At 41.4% G+C, this 20,642-nt stretch overlaps 2 protein-coding genes across 10 annotated transcripts in view; one reads left to right on the top strand and one right to left on the bottom strand.

The window, feature by feature from the left end:
• The window catches only part of arid4b (AT-rich interaction domain 4B), a 214,190-nt gene extending 196,806 nt beyond the window's left edge, over window positions 1-17,384 (bottom strand). For 5 of the 7 annotated variants that reach the window (XM_036945928.1, XM_036945930.1, XM_036945933.1 and 2 more), the window contains exons 1-2: window positions 17,171-17,384; window positions 102-155 (exon numbers count right to left, since the gene is read on the bottom strand). In XM_036945928.1, the coding sequence (XP_036801823.1) occupies window positions 102-107 (6 nt within the window). In that variant the 5' untranslated portion in view covers window positions 108-155; window positions 17,171-17,384. The remainder of the gene's footprint in view (window positions 1-101; window positions 156-17,170) is intronic. The other 2 variants (XM_036945929.1, XM_036945932.1) reach the window with 1 other exon arrangement.
• A 162-nt stretch (window positions 17,385-17,546) lies between these two features.
• The window catches only part of ggps1 (geranylgeranyl diphosphate synthase 1), a 34,889-nt gene continuing 31,793 nt past the window's right edge, over window positions 17,547-20,642 (top strand). Inside the window, exons 1-2 of one of the 3 annotated variants that reach the window (XM_036945926.1) lie at window positions 17,547-18,070; window positions 18,709-18,823. The gene's annotated coding sequence lies outside the window, so the exon portion shown is untranslated. The remainder of the gene's footprint in view (window positions 18,071-18,708; window positions 18,824-20,642) is intronic. The other 2 variants (XM_036945927.1, XM_021564559.2) reach the window with 2 other exon arrangements.

The raw sequence follows: 20,642 nt of genomic DNA, 5'->3' as shown, positions 1-20,642 counted from the left end.
ACACACAATGGTCTTTTCAGACATGCAAATGATCTGTGAAGACACGGCAAGTTGCTTCTCCACAGTAAATGAGATTTTAAAAAGAACCATTTAAAAATTACCTTCATCTCTTTCCCAGTCCTCTGGGCTCCTCTTGAGTGACCAGCGTAACGATTCTGTGGATGAAAATGGACGTTTTGAAAACCGTGTCAGTCGTCTCACATCAGTTTATGCCCCGACTCCACCATAACAATGTGTACAATACATTCTGCATAATAGCTTTCTATGTAGGTGAAGGTTTGTGTACACTAGCCTGAGTGCCAGTCAGCCACCATCCTTCACTCTGTTGGCATTATGCCACAAGAAGACTGACACTCAGGCTAGTTTACACAAATCACACAATCTAACCTATTTATCAAGGTATACTAGAGTCATATCAGGAAACAGGAAACAGGGTGTTTGAGGTCTTCATATGACATCCCTTAATAAAATCACTCAATTGGGACAGTGTTTGTACAGTTCCTATGAATCACGTTTAAAATTAAAGAGGTTTCACACCAAAAATGTATAAAAGCATATTAATTAAACATAAACATTAAACATATAGTTGATATGCATGTTTGCCAATAACTAAAAAGTATGTTATTTCTGAAACTTCTGATTTGTCAAAAAGACGTGGGCAGTTATACCATGGTATTGGGATGGTTTTTACCGTTCAAACTATTTCTTTGACTTTTAATTTTTTTTAATACATGTGAATATTTGAAGCTACTTTTAAAGTAAATACCAGCAGTCAACTTGTGCAATACGTTAGGAGAATATATGCCACTGTTTCCTTTGGGTCACCTGTCACCTGTCACCTGTCACCTGTCACCAGGACATACATTTTACTTTTCGGGCCACTAGCCACTGTGGTAGGTAGATTTAAAAAAAATCAACAAAAATATTTTTTTGCCGCTAAAATTACAGCACACAAACCAGCTCTTCACATGCGCACAGACCCTATCCAGGAAATGTTGCAGTGTACTGTGGGATAGGCGATATAGGATTCGTAGTTCTTTGACTGTGTGTGATTCATTTACCAGCTGTGAAACAAATATCGGCAGAAATACTTTTGGAAAACAGCTACTGACACATTTATTTTACTATAAATGTGATCATACTTGACTATTTTTATTCACAAATACGAGTGAAATGCTCTGTGGAGCTCCGACCACCTGCCAACGTGGCTGGTGGAATAAACATCTTACCCACAATGCCAAAACATACCCGCACTTGGCAGGTATCGGGTGTTCATTTTATGCTCTGCCCGTCACATTACGGTAGTCCCCAGGCCCATCACATTACGGTAGTCCCCAGAAACGTCACATTACGGTAGTCCCCAGGCCCGTCACATTACGGTGGACCCCAGACCAGTCACATTACAGAAGTCCCCAGGCCAATCACATTACGGTAGTCCCCAGGCCAATCACATTACGGTAGTCCCCAGGCCCGTCATATGTAGTCCCCAGGCCCATCACATTACGGTTGTCCCCAGGCCCGTCACATTACGGTAGTCCCCAGGCCCATCACATTACGGTAGTCCCCAGGCCCGTCACATTACGGTAGTCCCCAGGCCCATCACATTACGGTAGTCCCCAGGCCAATCACATTACGGTTGTCCCCAGGCCCGTCACATTACGGTAGTCCCCAGGCCCATCACATTACGGTAGTCCCCAGGCCAATCACATTACGGTAGTCCCCAGGCCCATCACATTACGGTAGTCCCCAGGCCCGTCACATTACAGAAGTCCCCAGGCCAATCACATTACGGTAGTCCCCAGGCCAATCACATTACGGTAGTCCCCAGGCCAGTCACATTACAAAAGTCCCCAGGCCAATCACATCACAGAAGTCCCCAGGCCAATCACATCACAGAAGTCCCCAGGCCAATCACATCACAGACGTCCCCAGGCCAATCATATTACAGAAGACCCCAGGCCCGTCACATTACGGTAGTCCCCAGGCCAATCACATTACAGAAGTCCCCAGGCCAATCACATTACAGAAGTCCCCAGGCCAATCACATTACAGAAGTCCCCAGGCCAATCACATTACAGTTGTCCCCAGGCCAATCACATTACGGTAGTCCCCAGGCCCGTCATATTACGGTAGTCTCCAGGCCCGTCACATTACGGTAGTCCCCAGGCCCATCACATTACGGTAGTCCCCAGGCCCATCACATTACGGTAGTCCCCAGGCCCGTCACATTACGGTAGTCCCCAGGCCTGTCACATTACGGTAGTCCCCAGGCCCGTCACATTACGGTAGTCCCCAGGCCCATCACATTACGGTAGTCCCCAGGTCAATCACATTACGGTAGTCCCCAGGCCCGTCCCAGTACGGTAGTCCCCAGGCCCGTCACATTACGGTAGTCCCCAGGCCAATCACATTATAGAAGTCCCCAGGCCCATCACATTACAGAAGTCCCCAGGCCAATCACAATACAGAAGTCCCCAGGCCCGTCATATTACGGTAGTCCCCAGGACAATCACATTACGGTAGTCCCCAGGCCCGTCATATTACGGTAGTCCCCAGGCCCGTCAGATTACGGTAGTCCCCAGGTCAATCACATTACGGTAGTCCCCAGGCCCGTCACAGTATGGTAGTCCCCAGCCCCGTCACATTACGGTAGTCCCCAGACCCGTCACATTACGGTAGTCCCCAGACCCATCACATTACGGTAGTCCCCAGGCCTGTCACATTACGGTAGTCCCCAGGCCCGTCACATTACGGTAGTCCCCAGGCCCGTCACATTACGGTAGTCCCCAGGCCCGTCACATTACGGTAGTCCCCAGGCCCGTCACATTACGGTAGTCCCCAGGCCCATCACATTACAGTAGCGTCCAAGCATTAGGTCAATCACATTACAGAAGTCCCCAGGCCAATCACATTACAGAAGTCCCCAGGCCCATCACATTACAGAAGTCCCCAGGCCAACCACATTAGAGAAGTCCCCAGGCCAATCACATTACAGACGTCCCCAGGGCAATCACATTACAGAAGTCCCCAGGCCAATCACATTACAGAAGTCCCCAGGCCCATCACGTCCTCAGTCCTGTGGTGTTTGTTTACTAGCACACAACTTGAGTGACATCTTCACTGTTGTGGTGATCTAATTACATTGACATTTTAGTCATTTAGCAGATGCTGTAATCTGGAGCAATTTACAGTCGTGAGTCATTTAGCAGATGCTCTTATCTTTAAAAGTCTTAAAAGTTGACACACCTACTCATTCAAGTTTTTTTTAAACTCTTAAACAACCCTTTGCCTTGGTGACAGCTTTGCACACGCTTGGCATTCCCTCAACCAGCTTCACCTGGAATGCTTTTCCAACCGTCTTGAAGGAGTTCCCACATATACTGAGCACTTGTTGGCTGCTTTTCCTTCACTCTGCAGTCCAACTCATCCCAAACCATCTCAATTGGGTTGAGGTCAGGTGATTGTGGAAGCCAGGTAATCTGATGCAGCACTCCATCACTCTCCTTCTTGGTCAAAAAGCCCTTACACAGTGTGTTGGGTCATTGTCCTGTTGAAAACAAATGAAAGTCCCACTAAGCCCAAACCAGATGGGATGACGTATCACTGAAGAATGCTGTGGTAGCCATGCTGGTTAAGTGTGCCTTGAATTCTAAATAAATCACTGACAGTGTCAGCAGCAAAGCAGCCACACACCATCACACCTCCTCCTCCATGCTTCACGGTGGGAACCACACATGCAGAGATCATCCGTTCATCTACTCTGCATCTCACAAAGACACCACGGTTGGAACCAAAAATGTCACATTTGGACTCCAGGACAAATTTCCACCGGTCTAATGCTCATTGCTCGTGTTTCTTGGTCAAAGCAAGTCTCTTCTTATTGGTATCCTTTAGTAGTGGTTTCTTTGCAGCAAATAAAGATCTGATTCACACAGTCTCTTCTGAACAGTTGATGTTGAGATGTGTCTGTTACTTGAACTCTGTGAAGCATTTATTTGGGCTGTAATTTCTGAGGCTGGTAACTCTAATGAACTTCTCCTCTGCAGCAGAGGTAACTCTGGGTCTTCCTTTCCTGTGGTGGTCCTCGTGAGAGCCAGTTTCATCATAGTGCTTGATGGTTTTGTGACTGCACTTGAAAAACACTACACTTGAAACTTTCAAAGGTCTGGAAATTTTCCTGATTGACTGACATTCATGTGTTGAAGTAATGATGGACTGTCATTTCTCTTTGCTTATTTGAGCTGTTCTTGCCATAATATGGACTTGGTCTTTTACCAAATAGGGCTATCTTCTGTATACCACCCCTACCTTGTCAAACAACTGATTGGCTCAAATGCATTACGCAAAGAAATTCCTTCAAATTAACGTTTAACAAGGCACGCCTTTTAATTGAAATGCATTCCACGTGACTACCTCGTGAAGCTGGTTGAGAGAATGCCAAGAGTGTGCAAAGCTGTCATCAAGGCACAGTGTAACTACTTTGAAGAATCTAAAATCTAAAATTAATGAGTAGGTGTCCAAACCTTTGACTGGTACTGGTTTGACTGTGGCCTGGGGACTATGTAACATATAAACAGTGCATTCGGAAATAATAATAATTATTATTATATTTAACCTTTAGTCAGTTAAGAACAAATTCTTACTTACAATGACGGCCTAGGAACAGTTAACTGCCTGTTCAGGGGCAGAACAACAGATTTTTACCTTGTCAGCTCGGGGATTTGATCCAGCAACCTTTCAGTTACTAGTCCAACGCTCTAACCACTAGGCTACCTGCCGCCCCCTTGACTTGATCCACATTTTGTTACACTGTTAAAATGGATTAAATAGTTTTTTTCCCCTCATCAAGCTACACACAATACCCTAATGATACCTATAAGTATTTATGCTGCAGTAGTTTGTGTCGGGGGGCTAGGGTCAGTTTGTTATATCTGGAGTAGTTCTCCTGTCCTATTCAGTGTCCTGTGTGAATTTAAGTGTGCTCTCTCTAATTCTCTCTTTCTTTCTCTCTCTCGGAGGACCTGAGCTCTAGGACCATGCCTCAGGACTACCTGACATGATGACTCCTTGCTGTCCCCAGTCCACCTGGCTGTGCTGCTGCTCCAGTTTCAACTGTTCTGCCTTATTATTATTGGACCATGCCGGTCATTTATGAACATTTGAACATCTTGGCCATGTTCTGTTATAATCTCCACCTGGCACAGCCAGAAGAGGACTGGCCACCCCACATAGCCTGGTTCCTCTCTAGGTTTCTTCCTAGGTTCTGGCCTTTCTAAGGAGTTTCCCCTAGCCACCGTGCTTCTACACCTGCATTGCTTGCTGTTTGGGTTTTTAGGCTGGGTTTCTGTACAGCACTTGGAGATATCAGCTGATGTACAAAGGGCTATATAAATACATTTGATTTGATGAAGCAAAAACAGTTCATTTTATTTTTGCAAACATATATTTTTTTAAATACAACGGAAATATGACATTTACATAAGTATTCAGACTCTTTACTCAGTACTTTGTTGAAGCACCTTTGGGAGCGATTACAGCCTCAAGTCTTCTTGGGTATGACGCTACAAGCTTGGCACACCTGTTTTTGGGGAGTTTCTCCCATTCTTCTCTGCAGATCCTCTCAAGCTCTGTCAGGTTGGATGGGGAGCGTCACTGCACAGCTATTTTCAGGTCTCTCCAGAGATGTTCGACCGGGTTCAAGTCTGGGCTCTGGCTGGACCACTTAATGACATTCAGAGACCTGTCCCGAAGCCACTCCTGCGTTGGCTTGGCTGTGTGCTTAATGTCGTTGTTCTGTTGGAGGGTAAAATCTTCGCCCCAGTCTAAGGTTCTGAGCACTCTGGAGCAGGTTTTCATCAATGATCTTTCTGTACTTTGCTCCGTTCATCTTTCCCTCGATCCTGACTAGTCTCCCAGTCCCTGCCGCTGAAAAACATCCCCAGTGTATGATGCTGCCACCACCATGCTTCACACCATGCTTCACACCATGCTTCACAGTATGGATGGTGCCATGTTTCCTCCAGACATCTCCACAGAAAAATTCTGGAGCTCTGTCAGAGTGACCATCGGGTTCGTGGTCACCTCCCAGACCAAGGCCCTTCTCCCCCGATTGCTCAGTTTGGCCAGCTCTAGGAAGAGTCTTGGTGGTTCTAAACTTCTTCTATTTAAGAATGATGGAGGTTACTGTGTTCTTGGGAACCTTCAATGCTGCACAATCCTTTTGGTACCCTTCCCCAGATCTGTGTCTCGACACCATCCTGTCTCGGAGCTCTACGGGCGATTCCTTCGACCTCGTGGCTTGGTTTTTGCTCTGACATGCACTGTCTACTCATGCCCAATCAATTGAATTTACCACAGGTGGAAACAACCAGAGCTCAATTTCAAATCTTATAGCAAAGGGTCTGAAAACGTATGTAAATAAGGTATCCGTTTTTTTATATACATTTGCAAACATTTCTTACAAACCTCTTTTTGCTTTGACATTACGGTGTGTAGATTGATGATGTTTTTTTGTTGTATCCATTTTAGTATTTTAATACTGGTATCGAAGTCAAAATTCTGGTTAGCCGATCGTCCCTCTACGTAGCAAAGCTGCTGCTATGCCAGCCGCCACACACAGCCTGAGCACTGCACAATGCTGAGGAATGTCTAGCGGGGAGAATCAGCAGCAAGCTAGCTCATTCTCCAACAGAAATGTACAGTATTGAGAAACGGATGAATGACCAGTGACCAGAATCAAACTCCTGTTGCAAATATTAGTTTATGAATAATAAGGCGTGTGTCGACATGCCCGGACATGCGTGCAATAAGCAAGCTAGCTAAGCTGATAGTTATGTGACCTGTTAGCAAAGATTGCTATAACTGACCCGTTCATCTGTGGCGTTAGCTAGCTATATTAGCTACTACGCTAGCTAGCTGGCTAGATGAACATGGTGCTAAGATATCATGATAGGAGCTAATATCCAGCGTAGCCAGCTAACGTTAGCTGGCTATCATTCTGAACATGCACCATTTTCAGCAACGAGCCATATGACTTGCAGTGTAACGTTAGCTATTTACTGGTGTAATCGGATACGTAAATTGACAGTTGATCGTCAGATTAGACGATTGTCTTAATAGGGAAAAGAAGGTTTAGCTACCTAAGAATCTTCCTGCGTGTTTATAGACCAAGACATTTGTGTGCGTTCTCACTTCTCAAAGTATTGGCAGATGAGTCACTCAGACAAAGTGCAGCGTTGTTTCATATTTTTTTTCCTACCCACGCTTTTTATCCTACCCACGCTTTTTATCCTACCCACGCTTTTTATCCTACCCACGCTTTATTTCCTACCCACGCTTTTTATCCTACCCACGCTTTTTATCCTACCCACGCTTTTTATCCTACCCACGCTTTTTATCTTACCCACGCTTTTTATCCTACCCACGCTTTTTATCCTACCCACGCTTTTTATCCTACCCACGCTTTTTATCCTACCCACGCTTTTTATCCTACCCACGCTCTCCTTATTAGATATTATGCACATCTATGGCTTGGTAGCGAATGTCATCGCCATTGAGGTAGTTCTCATAGTAGCAGTAAACGTCACCAAGCGATATAAACGATGGAAAGAGATGCGAAAGGGAGTGGAACAAGCCAATTGAGTTGTTTCGAATTTGGAGGTAGGTCTTTTCCATCTTAATTTACCGAGTTTATCAAGAGATTTACCAGCAGGTATATTACAGCAGGTATATTACTGCAGGTATATTACAGCAGGTATTCTACAGCAGGCATATTACAGCAGGTATATTTCAGCAGGTATATTACAGCAGGTATATTACAGCAGGTATATTACAGCAGGTATATTACAGCAGGTATATTACAGCAGGTATATTTCAGCAGGTATATTTCAGCAGGTATATTTCAGCAGGTATATTACAGCAGGTATATTACAGCAGCTATATTTCAGCAGGTATATTACAGCAGGTATATTACAGCAGGTATATTTCAACAGGTATATTTCAGCAGGTATATTACAGCAGGTATATTACAGCAGGTATATTACAGCAGGTATATTACAGCAGGTATATTACAGCAGGTATATTACAGCAGGTATTCTACAGCAGGTATATTACAGCAGGTATATTTCAGCAGGTATATTACAGCAGGTATATTACAGCAGGTATATTACAGCAGGTATATTACAGCAGGTATATTTCAGCAGGTATATTACAGCAGGTATATTACAGCAGGTATATTTCAGCAGGTATATTACAGCAGCTATATTTCAGCAGGTATATTACAGCAGCTATATTTCAGCAGGTATATTACAGCAGGTATATTACAGCAGCTATATTTCAGCAGGTATATTACAGCAGGTATATTACAGCAGGTATTCTACAGCAGGTATATTTCAGCAGGTATATTACAACAGGTATATTACAGCAGGTATATTACAGCAGGTATATTACAGCAGGTATATTTCAGCAGGTATATTACAGCAGCTATATTTCAGCAGGTATATTTCAGCAGGTATATTACAGCAGGTATATTACAGCAGGTATATTTCAGCAGGTATATTACAGCAGGTATATTACAGCAGGTATATTTCAGCAGGTATATTTCAGCAGGTATATTTCAGCAGGTATATTACAGCAGGTATATTACAGCAGGTATATTTCAGCAGGTATATTACAGCAGGTATATTACAGCAGCTATATTTCAGCAGGTATATTACAGCAGGTATATTTCAGCAGGTATATTTCAGCAGGTATATTTCAGCAGGTATATTACAGCAGGTATATTACAGCAGGTATATTACAGCAGGTATATTTCAGCAGGTATATTACAGCAGGTATATTACAGCAGGTATATTACAGCAGGTATATTACAGCAGGTATATTTCAGCAGGTATATTACAGCAGGTATATTACAGCAGGTATATTACAGCAGGTATATTTCAGCAGGTATATTACAGCAGGTATATTTCAGCAGGTATATTACAGCAGGTACATTTCAGCAGGTATATTTCAGCAGGTATATTACAGCAGGTATATTACAGCAGGTATTCTACAGCAGGTATTTTTCAGCAGGCATATTACAGCAGGTATATTTCAGCAGGTATATTTCAGCAGGTATATTTCAGCAGGTATATTACAGCAGGTATATTACAGCAGGTATATTACAGCAGGTATATTACAGCAGGTATATTACAGCAGGTATTCTACAGCAGGTATTTTTCAGCAGGTATATTTCAGCAGGTATATTACAGCAGGTATATTACAGCAGGTATATTACAGCAGGTATATTACAGCAGGTATATTTCAGCAGGTATATTACAGCAGGTATATTTCAGCAGGTATATTTCAGCAGGTATATTACAGCAGCTATATTTCAGCAGGTATATTACAGCAGCTATATTTCAGCAGGTATATTACAGCAGGTATATTACAGCAGCTATATTTCAGCAGGTATATTACAGCAGGTATATTACAGCAGGTATTCTACAGCAGGTATATTTCATCAGGTATATTACAACAGGTATATTACAGCAGGTATATTACAGCAGGTATATTACAGCAGGTATATTTCAGCAGGTATATTACAGCAGCTATATTTCAGCAGGTATATTTCAGCAGGTATATTACAGCAGGTATATTACAGCAGGTATATTTCAGCAGGTATATTACAGCAGGTATATTACAGCAGGTATATTTCAGCAGGTATATTTCAGCAGGTATATTACAGCAGGTATATTACAGCAGGTATATTTCAGCAGGTATATTTCAGCAGGTATATTACAGCAGGTATATTACAGCAGCTATATTTCAGCAGGTATATTACAGCAGGTATATTTCAGCAGGTATATTTCAGCAGGTATATTTCAGCAGGTATATTACAGCAGGTATATTACAGCAGGTATATTACAGCAGGTATATTACAGCAGGTATATTACAACAGGTATATTACAGCAGGTATATTACAGCAGGTATATTTCAGCAGGTATATTACAGCAGGTATATTACAGCAGGTATATTACAGCAGGTATATTTCAGCAGGTATATTACAGCAGGTATATTTCAGCAGGTATATTACAGCAGGTACATTTCAGCAGGTATATTTCAGCAGGTATATTACAGCAGGTATATTACAGCAGGTATTCTACAGCAGGTATTTTTCAGCAGGCATATTACAGCAGGTATATTTCAGCAGGTATATTTCAGCAGGTATATTTCAGCAGGTATATTACAGCAGGTATATTACAGCAGGTATATTACAGCAGGTATATTACAGCAGGTATATTACAGCAGGTATTCTACAGCAGGTATTTTTCAGCAGGCATATTACAGCAGGTATATTAAAGCAGGTATATTACAGCAGGTATATTACAGCAGGTATATTACAGCAGGTACAGTGCCTTGCGAAAGTATTCGGCCCCCTTGAACTTTGTGACCTTTTGCCACATTTCAGGCTTCAAACATAAAGATATAAAACTGTATTTTTTTGTGAAGAATCAACAACAAGTGGGACACAATCATGAAGTGGAACGACATTTATTGGATATTTCAATCAAAAACTGAAAAATTGGGCGTGCAAAATTATTCAGCCCCCTTAAGTTAATACTTTGTAGCGCCACCTTTTGCTGCGATTACAGCTGTAAGTCGCTTGGGGTATGTCTCTATCAGTTTTGCACATCGAGAGACTGAAATTTTTTCCCATTCCTCCTTGCAAAACAGCTCGAGCTCAGTGAGGTTGGATGGAGAGCATTTGTGAACAGCAGTTTTCAGTTCTTTCCACAGATTCTCGATTGGATTCAGGTCTGGACTTTGACTTGGCCATTCTAACACCTGGATATGTTCATTTTTGAACCATTCCATTGTAGATTTTGCTTTATGTTTTGGATCATTGTCTTGTTGGAAGACAAATCTCCGTCCCAGTCTCAGGTCTTTTGCAGACTCCATCAGGTTTTCTTCCAGAATGGTCCTGTATTTGGCTCCATCCATCTTCCCATCAATTTTAACCATCTTCCCTGTCCCTGCTGAAGAAAAGCAGGCCCAAACCATGATGCTACCACCACCATGTTTGACAGTGGGGATGGTGTGTTCAGCTGTGTTGCTTTTACGCCAAACATAACGTTTTGCATTGTTGCCAAAAAGTTCAATTTTGGTTTCATCTGACCAGAGCACCTTCTTCCACATGTTTGGTGTGTCTCCCAGGTGGCTTGTGGCAAACTTTAAACGACACTTTTTATGGATATCTTTAAGAAATGGCTTTCTTCTTGCCACTCTTCCATAAAGGCCAGATTTGTGCAATATATGACTGATTGTTGTCCTATGGACAGAGTCTCCCACCTCAGCTGTAGATCTCTGCAGTTCATCCAGAGTGATCATGGGCCTCTTGGCTGCATCTCTGATCAGTCTTCTCCTTGTATGAGCTGAAAGTTTAGAGGGACGGCCAGGTCTTGGTAGATTTGCAGTAGTCTGATATTTCCATTTCAATATTATCGCTTGCACAGTGCTCCTTGGGATGTTTAAAGCTTGGGAAATCTTGTTGTATCCAAATCCGGCTTTAAACTTCTTCACAACAGTATCTCGGACCTGCCTGGTGTGTTCCTTGTTCTTCATGATGCTCTCTGCGCTTTTAACGGACCTCTGAGACTATCACAGTACAGGTGCATTTATACGGAGACTTGATTACACACAGGTGGATTGTATTTATCATCATTAGTCATTTAGGTCAACATTGGATCATTCAGAGATCCTCACTGAACTTCTGGAGAGAGTTTGCTGCACTGAAAGTAAAGGTGCTGAATAATTTTGCACGCCCAATTTTTCAGTTTTTGATTTGTTAAAAAAGTTTGAAATATCCAATAAATGTCGTTCCACTTCATGATTGTGTCCCACTTGTTGTTGATTCTTCACAAAAAAATACAGTTTTATATCTTTATGTTTGAAGCCTGAAATGTGGCAAAAGGTCGCAAAGTTCAAGGGGGCCGAATACTTTCGCAAGGCACTGTATATTTCAGCAGGTATATTACAGCAGGTATATTACAGCAGGTATATTACAGCAGGTATATTACAGCAGGTATATTTCAGCAGGTATATTACAGCAGGTATATTACAGCAGGTATATTTCAGCAGGTATATTACAGCAGGTATATCTCACTGGTCATTCCCAAAGCCAACACTTACTTTGGCCGACTTTCCTTCCAGTTCTCTGCTGACAATAACTGGAATGAATTGCAAAATTATTATTATTATTATTATTTTTAATCACTGAAGCTGGAGTCATATCTCCCTCTCTAACTTTAAGCATCAGCTGTCAGAGCAGTTTACCGATCACTGTACCTGTACACAGCCCATCTGTAAATAGCCCACCCAACCACTAATTATTTCACCTCTATGGCCTATTTATTGCCTTACCTCCCTAATCTTCTACATTTCCACACCCTGTACATAGATTTTCCTACTGTGTTGTTGACTGAACGTTTGTTTGTTCCATGTGTAACTCTGTGTTGTTGACTGAACGTGTGTTTGTTCCATGTGTAACTCTGTGTTGTTGACTGAATGTTTGTTTGTTCCATGTGTAACTCTGTGTTGTTGACTGAACGTGTGTTTGTTCCATGTGTAACTCTGTGTTGTTGACTGAATGTTTGTTTGTTCCATGTGTAACTCTGTATTATTGACTGAATGTTTGTTTGTTCCATGTGTAACTCTGTGTTGTTGACTGAACGTGTGTTTGTTCCATGTGTAACTCTGTGTTGTTGACTGAATGTTTGTTTGTTCCATGTGTAACTCTGTATTATTGACTGAATGTTTGTTTGTTCCATGTGTAACTCTGTATTATTGACTGAACGTGTGTTTACTCCATGTGTAACTCTGTGTTGTTGACTGAACGTGTGTTTACTCCAGGTGTAACTGTGTTGTTGACTGAATGTTTGTTTTACTCCAGGTGTAACTCTGTGTTGTTGTATGTGTTGAACAAGCTTTGCTTTATCTTGGCCAGGTCGCTGTTGTAAATGAGAACGTGTTAAATATATATATTTATTTTTAAAGTAAAATCTCACAATGCTCCCAACGACAAAAATCTATATATACCCTGGACTGCTGATAGTACGTATTGGCCAGTGAGAGGCTTTGAAGCCACCAGTCAGCCATATTGGCACCCCCCAGTAGGAGCAGTCCTTCATAGGAATTAATGGAATTCTACAGCATTTCAATTAAAGGTTTCAAGGACAAAATTACATGTATTTAATAGTACACTCTGGAAAAATACGTTGCAGTTTTTTTTTTAAATATATAATTTTTTAATTTTTTTCCTCCAGCTTCCATAATATAAAAGTATGCCTTAAGTTGTCTGTAATAAAATAAACTTCTCAAAAAAACGAATGTAGATGTTAATAAATGCAATTTATATAGCTTGTGGTTGATTATCCCTTTAAGGGTGTTTTCACATATAGTCCTCTTGAAAAGAACCGAACTCGGTCCACTTTAAAGTGAACTCTGGGGTAAGAAAAAGCTAAATAACTCAAGTCATTTTTGTATTCAAACTGCTCTTGCCTTTGGATGAGAACTATTTTGCCAGTTCACTTCACCTATTTTGCCAGTTCACTTCACCTATTTTGCCAGTTCACTTCACCTATTTTGCCAGTTCACTTCACCTATTTTGCCAGTTCACTTCACCTATTTTGCCAGTTCACTTCACCTATTTTGCCAGTTCACTTCACCTATTTTGCCAGTTCACTTCACCTATTTTGCCAGTTCACTTCACCTATTTTGCCAGTTCACTTCACCTATTTTGCCAGTTCACTTCACCTATTTTGCGACCCGAATGAATATCCTTTGCGTTCACATTGCTATGTTTAGAAAGGAACCAATATCTTGTTCCAACGTTCACCAAATGCACTCTGGGTTTTTACAAAGTGCAGGACAAAGCCATTCCATCAGAATGTTTTATCACCGGCTAGATTATAAATACTAATATAATATTTACATGTTAATCGTAACAGAATAAATAGCAGAAGAATAACTGGAGATGAAATTATGCTGAAATTCAAAAATAGTACACCCATCGTAGGCTACTGGCCTTTTAAAAACTAGAAAGGATGTTGTACCCTATGCTGTGATTCTCACCAAATATGTTGACACTATTCAAACCCCACAATAGAATAAACAATTTATGAAGCTATCTCAGCCTATAGATCACATATTGAAAAGAAATAATCTGAACTAAAAACTCCACACATATTTGGACATTTCTGTGCATCCTTGACGATCGCTAATCAATAGGCCTATTCAAAAACAGCACATATCATCATCTCTCTATTGTGGCCCCAATGCGAGAGAGTTTATGGCGGGGGAAATGGCTTTATAGTAGTCTAGTGTAGGGTGCGGGAATAATGAAAAGCCAACCTGGGGAGCTGTGTTCACATTGCCCTAAAAAAAGGAACTGTTCGGTTCCTGTCGGGGGGGGGGGGGGGGGGGGGGGGGGGGGGGGCTCTTTTTTTGAGGGGTCTGAGTTCCTTTGGAGTGTTCACACTGCACAAAATTATTAAGCAAATCGTACAAAGTTCAACAACAACAAAAAAACTGTAAGGGGCGAAGTGTAAAAACACACCAACAGGCGCGAGATATGGATCGGAAAACATACCTCAATGCAGGGATGAGCAACTGTATTCCAAATGTTGCCTATATCCAAACTGATAAACCGAAGAAAAAAATACTGGTACTTTTCCTGAAAACTGCCATTTTCATTCTCATGCTAGCTAGCAGTAGCCACCTCTGCCATTGTGGACAGTCAAACTCCTTTGTTGTTCAACACAAAGTGCCATTTCGTAATGGCTGCTGTGGCTACTGGTAGCTAGCATGGGGATAAAAAAGAGCAGCTTTGTGGGAAAACTAATGGTTCCCAGACTATTTTTTTCTGACCCACATCTCGTGTCTTAAGCCCTATTCACACGGGACTAGTATTACTAGAGAAGGTTGGTTATGTAATTATTACTCCACAATGTCCATTATTCCAGAGGACGATTCGGACGGAATTAGTTTTTTCCCCCAAAATTGCCCCATGTAATTCATACTTTTTTTTTTTCTTCAAATAAATTGACAGTTATTATTGAAGCCTGAAGGTTTTGTATTCTAGGAGTGAAGATATTTCAACATGTCCAGGTGATAGTGCCACACTCATAACTCGAACTTGGTTCACAAGTTTTTAAACCATACCACACAATCTTTGGTAATAGTGCAGCCATAATATTTGAATTGAGTAAGTTTGATTATAATCATTGGGATATTTTAGCGACGCACAGTACGTCCTAAATGCCCCCTGCCGCCAGATGTGAGCTAAACAGTGCGCTTGCACTTGAGATGTGTTTTAAGGCTATGGATGAGAAAGTTAACTTATCATTTCCAAACGTTTAGGTCAGTTGAATGCTGCTGCTTGGCCATCTATTAACAGCAAGGGTTAAAAAGGTGTGATATTTTTCAATTCATTCGCACAAAACATATATATAAAAGCATTCGCTGTGAAAGTTGATACATGTAGGTCATTCATATATAGCTTATGTACAGCACTTCATTCAATTTATTGAATGTTATTGTTTTGTTGCTCAAACCGTGAGCAACACCTGTCAAACTTGAGAATTGTTACTTCTGCCATGTAAAAATTATAGAGATGGCAGATTCGGACGGTCCTACAATTACAGATATGGCGTTTTGTGCTCTTGCACATAATTACGTTACCCAACCTCACCTCTAAAACTAATCCTGTCCGAATAGGGCGTTAAATCAGATCATGATGGCAATTTCAGACCCCAGTGCAGCTCAGTACAAGCTCGAAGCATAACAGTAGGGTCGGAATCTGCTGGCTATCTCCACAGAGATCGGTAAGCAAATAGTGCGATAAAACTACACTCGACAACCCTAACCAAGAACTAGCACTTGTCATTACAACGTTAATTCTATGAGAGCGAAACAATGCAAAGTTATTGAAAGTAAGACTGCTGCAGGACGATTGAAAACAGATTGATTCACCCCCGTCTCGTCTATACGAGCAGCGAAGCAGTTGTTCTACAAATTTGCTGACGGTCGAGTACATCCAAGTGTGCCTCTCTGACAAAGAAGCAAAATTGACAAAACACTTGGCAACAAGATCGAGCCCAATAAAGTCGTTTCAAAACACTGAATTCTAGACAAATAATAATCGCCAATAATTACATCCTTGTTCAGGAGGCGTGACACATTTCACTTTGAGGTTATAACGTAAAGCCAAAATAGCTCTCGACGAGTTGCCGATCTCGGTGGCGACAATGTCACCCCCAGACAACTCCGCTGGTCCAGTCATTTCCCCCGACTCAAAATAAGTGTTTACCGGGAATTATCAGGCAACAAATAAAAGGTCGGAATCATTTCGACGAGGGGGGACATCGAAATGTGTCAAGCTGCAGCAGAACAACTACTACGGCCACTAGAAGGAGCGAGTTCTGACTCAATTGCAACATTGTTGCTGGCCTTAAAAAAAAATCAAAGCAACAAAAGAAAATGTAGCCGAGTTCAGATTCGCAATTGACTTGTGAAACTCCATAAAAAACGTAGCGAACGTTACTGTATTGGAAGTCGATGCAAAAAGCGAGGGGAAATGTTTACTGATGTAGGCATAGTCTTACGTAAGGAGGACTAGCTCTGACTCCAACAAGGCAGCATTTTCTCCCAATCAGTTAACGAAAGCTATTCGATGCCTACCAGGCAGCCACACACCATTAGAAAGTGAATCGTCGTGTTTAAAAAAAATTCCACCACAACAGTGGGTCGCTGGCCCAGTAGAAAGTGATCCTCTCAGTACCATTATGAAACAAGTCGACAACACGGCAGGTTACAATGAATGACGTTGGCAAGTCGCATTGTTCCAACACAATAAATAAAGTATGTCATTTTTAAAACGAGGAAATGGGTAAAGCCTAGGTGTTACACTATTCATAAAATAAAACGATTCACCGATTAAATGTTAGATTTAACCTGTGCATTTAAGAGTTACGATTCCATGTTCACGATTGATGTTTCATTCATCCCCCCTAGATTAAATTTGATCACATTACAATCCATTTTTTTTTTCCAGGCATCGAAATTCAATGTAGTCCAAGTCGGTAATATTTTTTTTCACCCCGTCCTAAGGCATGCAAAAAGCACGATCCCTTACCTATGAAGTCAAGTTGAGAATGTTTTCTTTCGACGAAAGAAAAGGTTCAAATTAATCCATAAAATCATTTAATCCTACAATTTTCCAGTTGTTTTTATTTATTTTTTAGCGTTTGTCCACTGACCCCGGTTCGGTTTAGATGTTGGTATGTGAATTCGACAAAAGTCGTAGCCAGAGAGCTTTTTCCTCTATGATCCTCTCTCTCCGCTTCTGAAACTGACTGACAGATACACAACACCACCCACGGACATCAATACTTTCGCTCATTGGACAACACCTCGGAGTTTACCGCCCCTTTGGCTTGTAATGATTGGCTGGTTTTCAGATTAAAAATGGTTTCCCCGATATATTTCAATGACGGCATGGAAACAGCAAAGGCAAATGGTAGGCGTGGAGATGTAGTCGTCGAGGATTTATTTACACGTTCCCATAGACTGGAGAGAGACGAGACAATAAACTATGTAAAAACTACAACAGCCAGAGTTCCCAGCGGGATAGAGGCGTCCTGGAAAATGGTTTGTTTGAGTGCCCCACCTACTCCTGCGCTTGCTCTGTGAAGGAGCCATGGCGTATATAGCTGGCAGTGGGAGCTGATGAACATTATTTTTTTCTCGACCAAATCATCTTGGTTCCTCGTCTTATTGCTGTGGCTCAGTGTATCACCATCATGGTGTGGTTTGGAGAACTATGACCAATATTTGATTGTATAGTTACTTGGCGTCTAATCGTGAGTTCATACTGATCAATTATGAACGTAATATTTTTTGGGGGGATGTTTTAAATAAATTATCTGGAGAGAAAAAAAGCTTGATGACCTAGGCGCTATTGTTAGCATATTGGCTAGCTAAGAAAAGGGTCTGAAAGCGGAAGCGGGGACGTTTCCGGATACCGGCTGACAAGGTGGGTGGAGCTATGTGTTTACCAACTACAACATAAGTTGTTTTCTTTGTGAAATATGACTAGACAACAGAACAAAATAAAGACTAGCAACTTAGCTGAAACTGTTCAATTGTTGTTAGTGACTTTATTGTTTTTCTCCTTTTTGTTTTGTTAGCTAGTGGCTTGTGGGCTGGCTGTTCAGTTGGAGCACAAACGTTATAAGCAGCACCATCATTCTCATGCTCGCTCATAGAAAGAACTATATTATATATTAGGTTGCATTCGTGATCGTTTTGCAGTGGTTTTCTCAACAACCGTGAAACCACAATGATGAGGTCAGTTTCACAGAATTAGAATAGAACATTATTTTATTATACTGAACAAAAATGTAAACGCAACATGTAAAGTGTTGGTCCCATATTTCATGAGCTGAAACGAAAGATCACAGAAGTTTTCCACACCCACAAAAAGCTTATTTCTCTCATTTTGTGGCCAAATTTGTTTACATCCCTGTTAATGAGCATTTATCCTTTTGCCAAGATAATCAATCCGCTTGACAGGTATTCAATGGCAATTTTAGCATCTAAATCTAGGAGCAAACTTTTTTTTTAATGCATTCCAGGAAAGCTACTCACCTTGTGCTGTGTTCACTTGAACAGGAAGGTGGTGCAGAAGTCCTTCGTGGGCATATTTTGTCAAACTTTGTCATCCCTGGCATTCCCTGGATTGTCGGTGCTTTCAAGACAACTGGGAACTCAGGGGGGAAAAAACAAGGTATGGCAATAATATGGTATGATGAGGTCCCTCAGAATGGTGATAATATGGTATGGTGAGGTCTCTCAGTATGGTGATAATATGGTATGGTGAGGTCTCTCTGTATGGTGATAATATGGTATGGTGAGGCCTCTCAGTATGGTGATAATATGGTATGGTGATAATATGGTATGGTGAGATCCCTCAGTATGGTGATAATATGGTATGGTGATAATATGGTATGGTGAGGTCTCTCAGTATGGTGATAATATGGTATGGTGAGGCCTCTCAGTATGGTGATAATATGGTATGGTGATAATATGGTATGGTGAGGTCTCTCAGTATGGTGATAATATGGTATGGTGAGGTCTCTCAGTATGGTGATAATATGGTATGGTGAGGTCTCTCAGTATGGTGATAATATGGTATGGTGAGGCCTCTCAGTATGGTGATAATATGGTATGGTGATAATATGGTATGGTGAGATCCCTCAGTATGGTGATAATATGGTATGGTGAGGTCTCTCAGTATGGTGATAATATGGTATGGTGAGGTCTCTCAGTATGGTGATAATATGGTATGGTGAGGCCTCTCAGTATGGTGATAATATGGTATGGTGAGATCCCTCAGTATGGTGATAATATGGTATGGTGAGATCCCTCAGTATGGTGATAATATGGTATGGTGATAATATGGTATGGTGAGATCCCTCAGTATGGTGATAATATGGTATGGTGAGGTCTCTCAGTATGGTGATAATATGGTATGATGAGATCCCTCTATGGTGACGATATGGCGAGGCCCCTCAGTGTGGTGAGGTCCCTGGTCATTCCCAGCCCTACTATGTATGCGACTGTAAGTTGATTATATTTTGGTAGCCTGCCCTAGACATTATTTCAGAATTGGTGGGCAGTCCATTATATAAAAATGTTTGAATTCAAACTTATTGCTGACAGGTCCACAACCATTTTGTCATGGTTCTCTCTTTCAGAAACTGACAGTTCTTTTCCAGATACATCATAAATTGCTGCAAAAGATGTGTGGCAGAATGTTTACAATAAATGGACCCGTAGCTTACGTCAAATATGACAGTATATGGGTAGTCTACAGTATTGCAGTGACATCCGTGCCTATTTCATCTCTGAGCCTATTGCAAAGCAGGATATCGAAACACAATCTGTTGATGAGAATAATATTAAACAACAATTTGTATTTTGCATAGAAGTGTGGGCTGTACAAATTACCCTACTTTTTAAATAGTTCTGAATGAGCAGACTATTTGTTTAAGTTTGGGGGAAAAGATCACTGCAAAATATCCACACTTTCTGCCCACACCTCTAACGGCAATGTGATAAGTTGCCTTTGCTCTTTCTTTTAGAGACTGTCGTAGCCTAATGCCAATAGTCACGTTATTCAGCAAAACAAAGGGGGTTATTGTCACCATAAAAAGTGTATGGAGGTCATTTTGCAGGTGGAGTTTTAATGCCCGTTCATTCGCACTCAGTTTTACTTCCAGTCTAATTTATAATGGGAAAATGCGTATGTATGGTGTGCACCAAGTTTATAAATGTCAATATTTTTGTTTGTGCACATCATTTTCAGAAATAGTGCATGCTGGACTTTAGTGTGAAATGTACGCAACGGTTATAAATGAGGCCCCAGGCACCTGCTGGTGAATTTTGTTTTAAATTCAATCTGTCAGCACAGATTCAACACACATTAGCTTCTCAGGTAGCAAACGAAAGTTAGCTAGCTAAAGTACAGATAAAAGGGGGTTAGTTGTATACCTAGCTAGCTACAGCTAAAGTACAGATAAACGGGGGTTAGTTGTATAGCTAGC

Source organism: Oncorhynchus mykiss, chromosome 16 (genome assembly GCF_013265735.2).
Source record: "Oncorhynchus mykiss isolate Arlee chromosome 16, USDA_OmykA_1.1, whole genome shotgun sequence".
NCBI classification, from domain to species: domain Eukaryota; kingdom Metazoa; phylum Chordata; class Actinopteri; order Salmoniformes; family Salmonidae; genus Oncorhynchus; species Oncorhynchus mykiss.
This window is presented reverse-complemented; position numbering and strand designations above follow the sequence as displayed.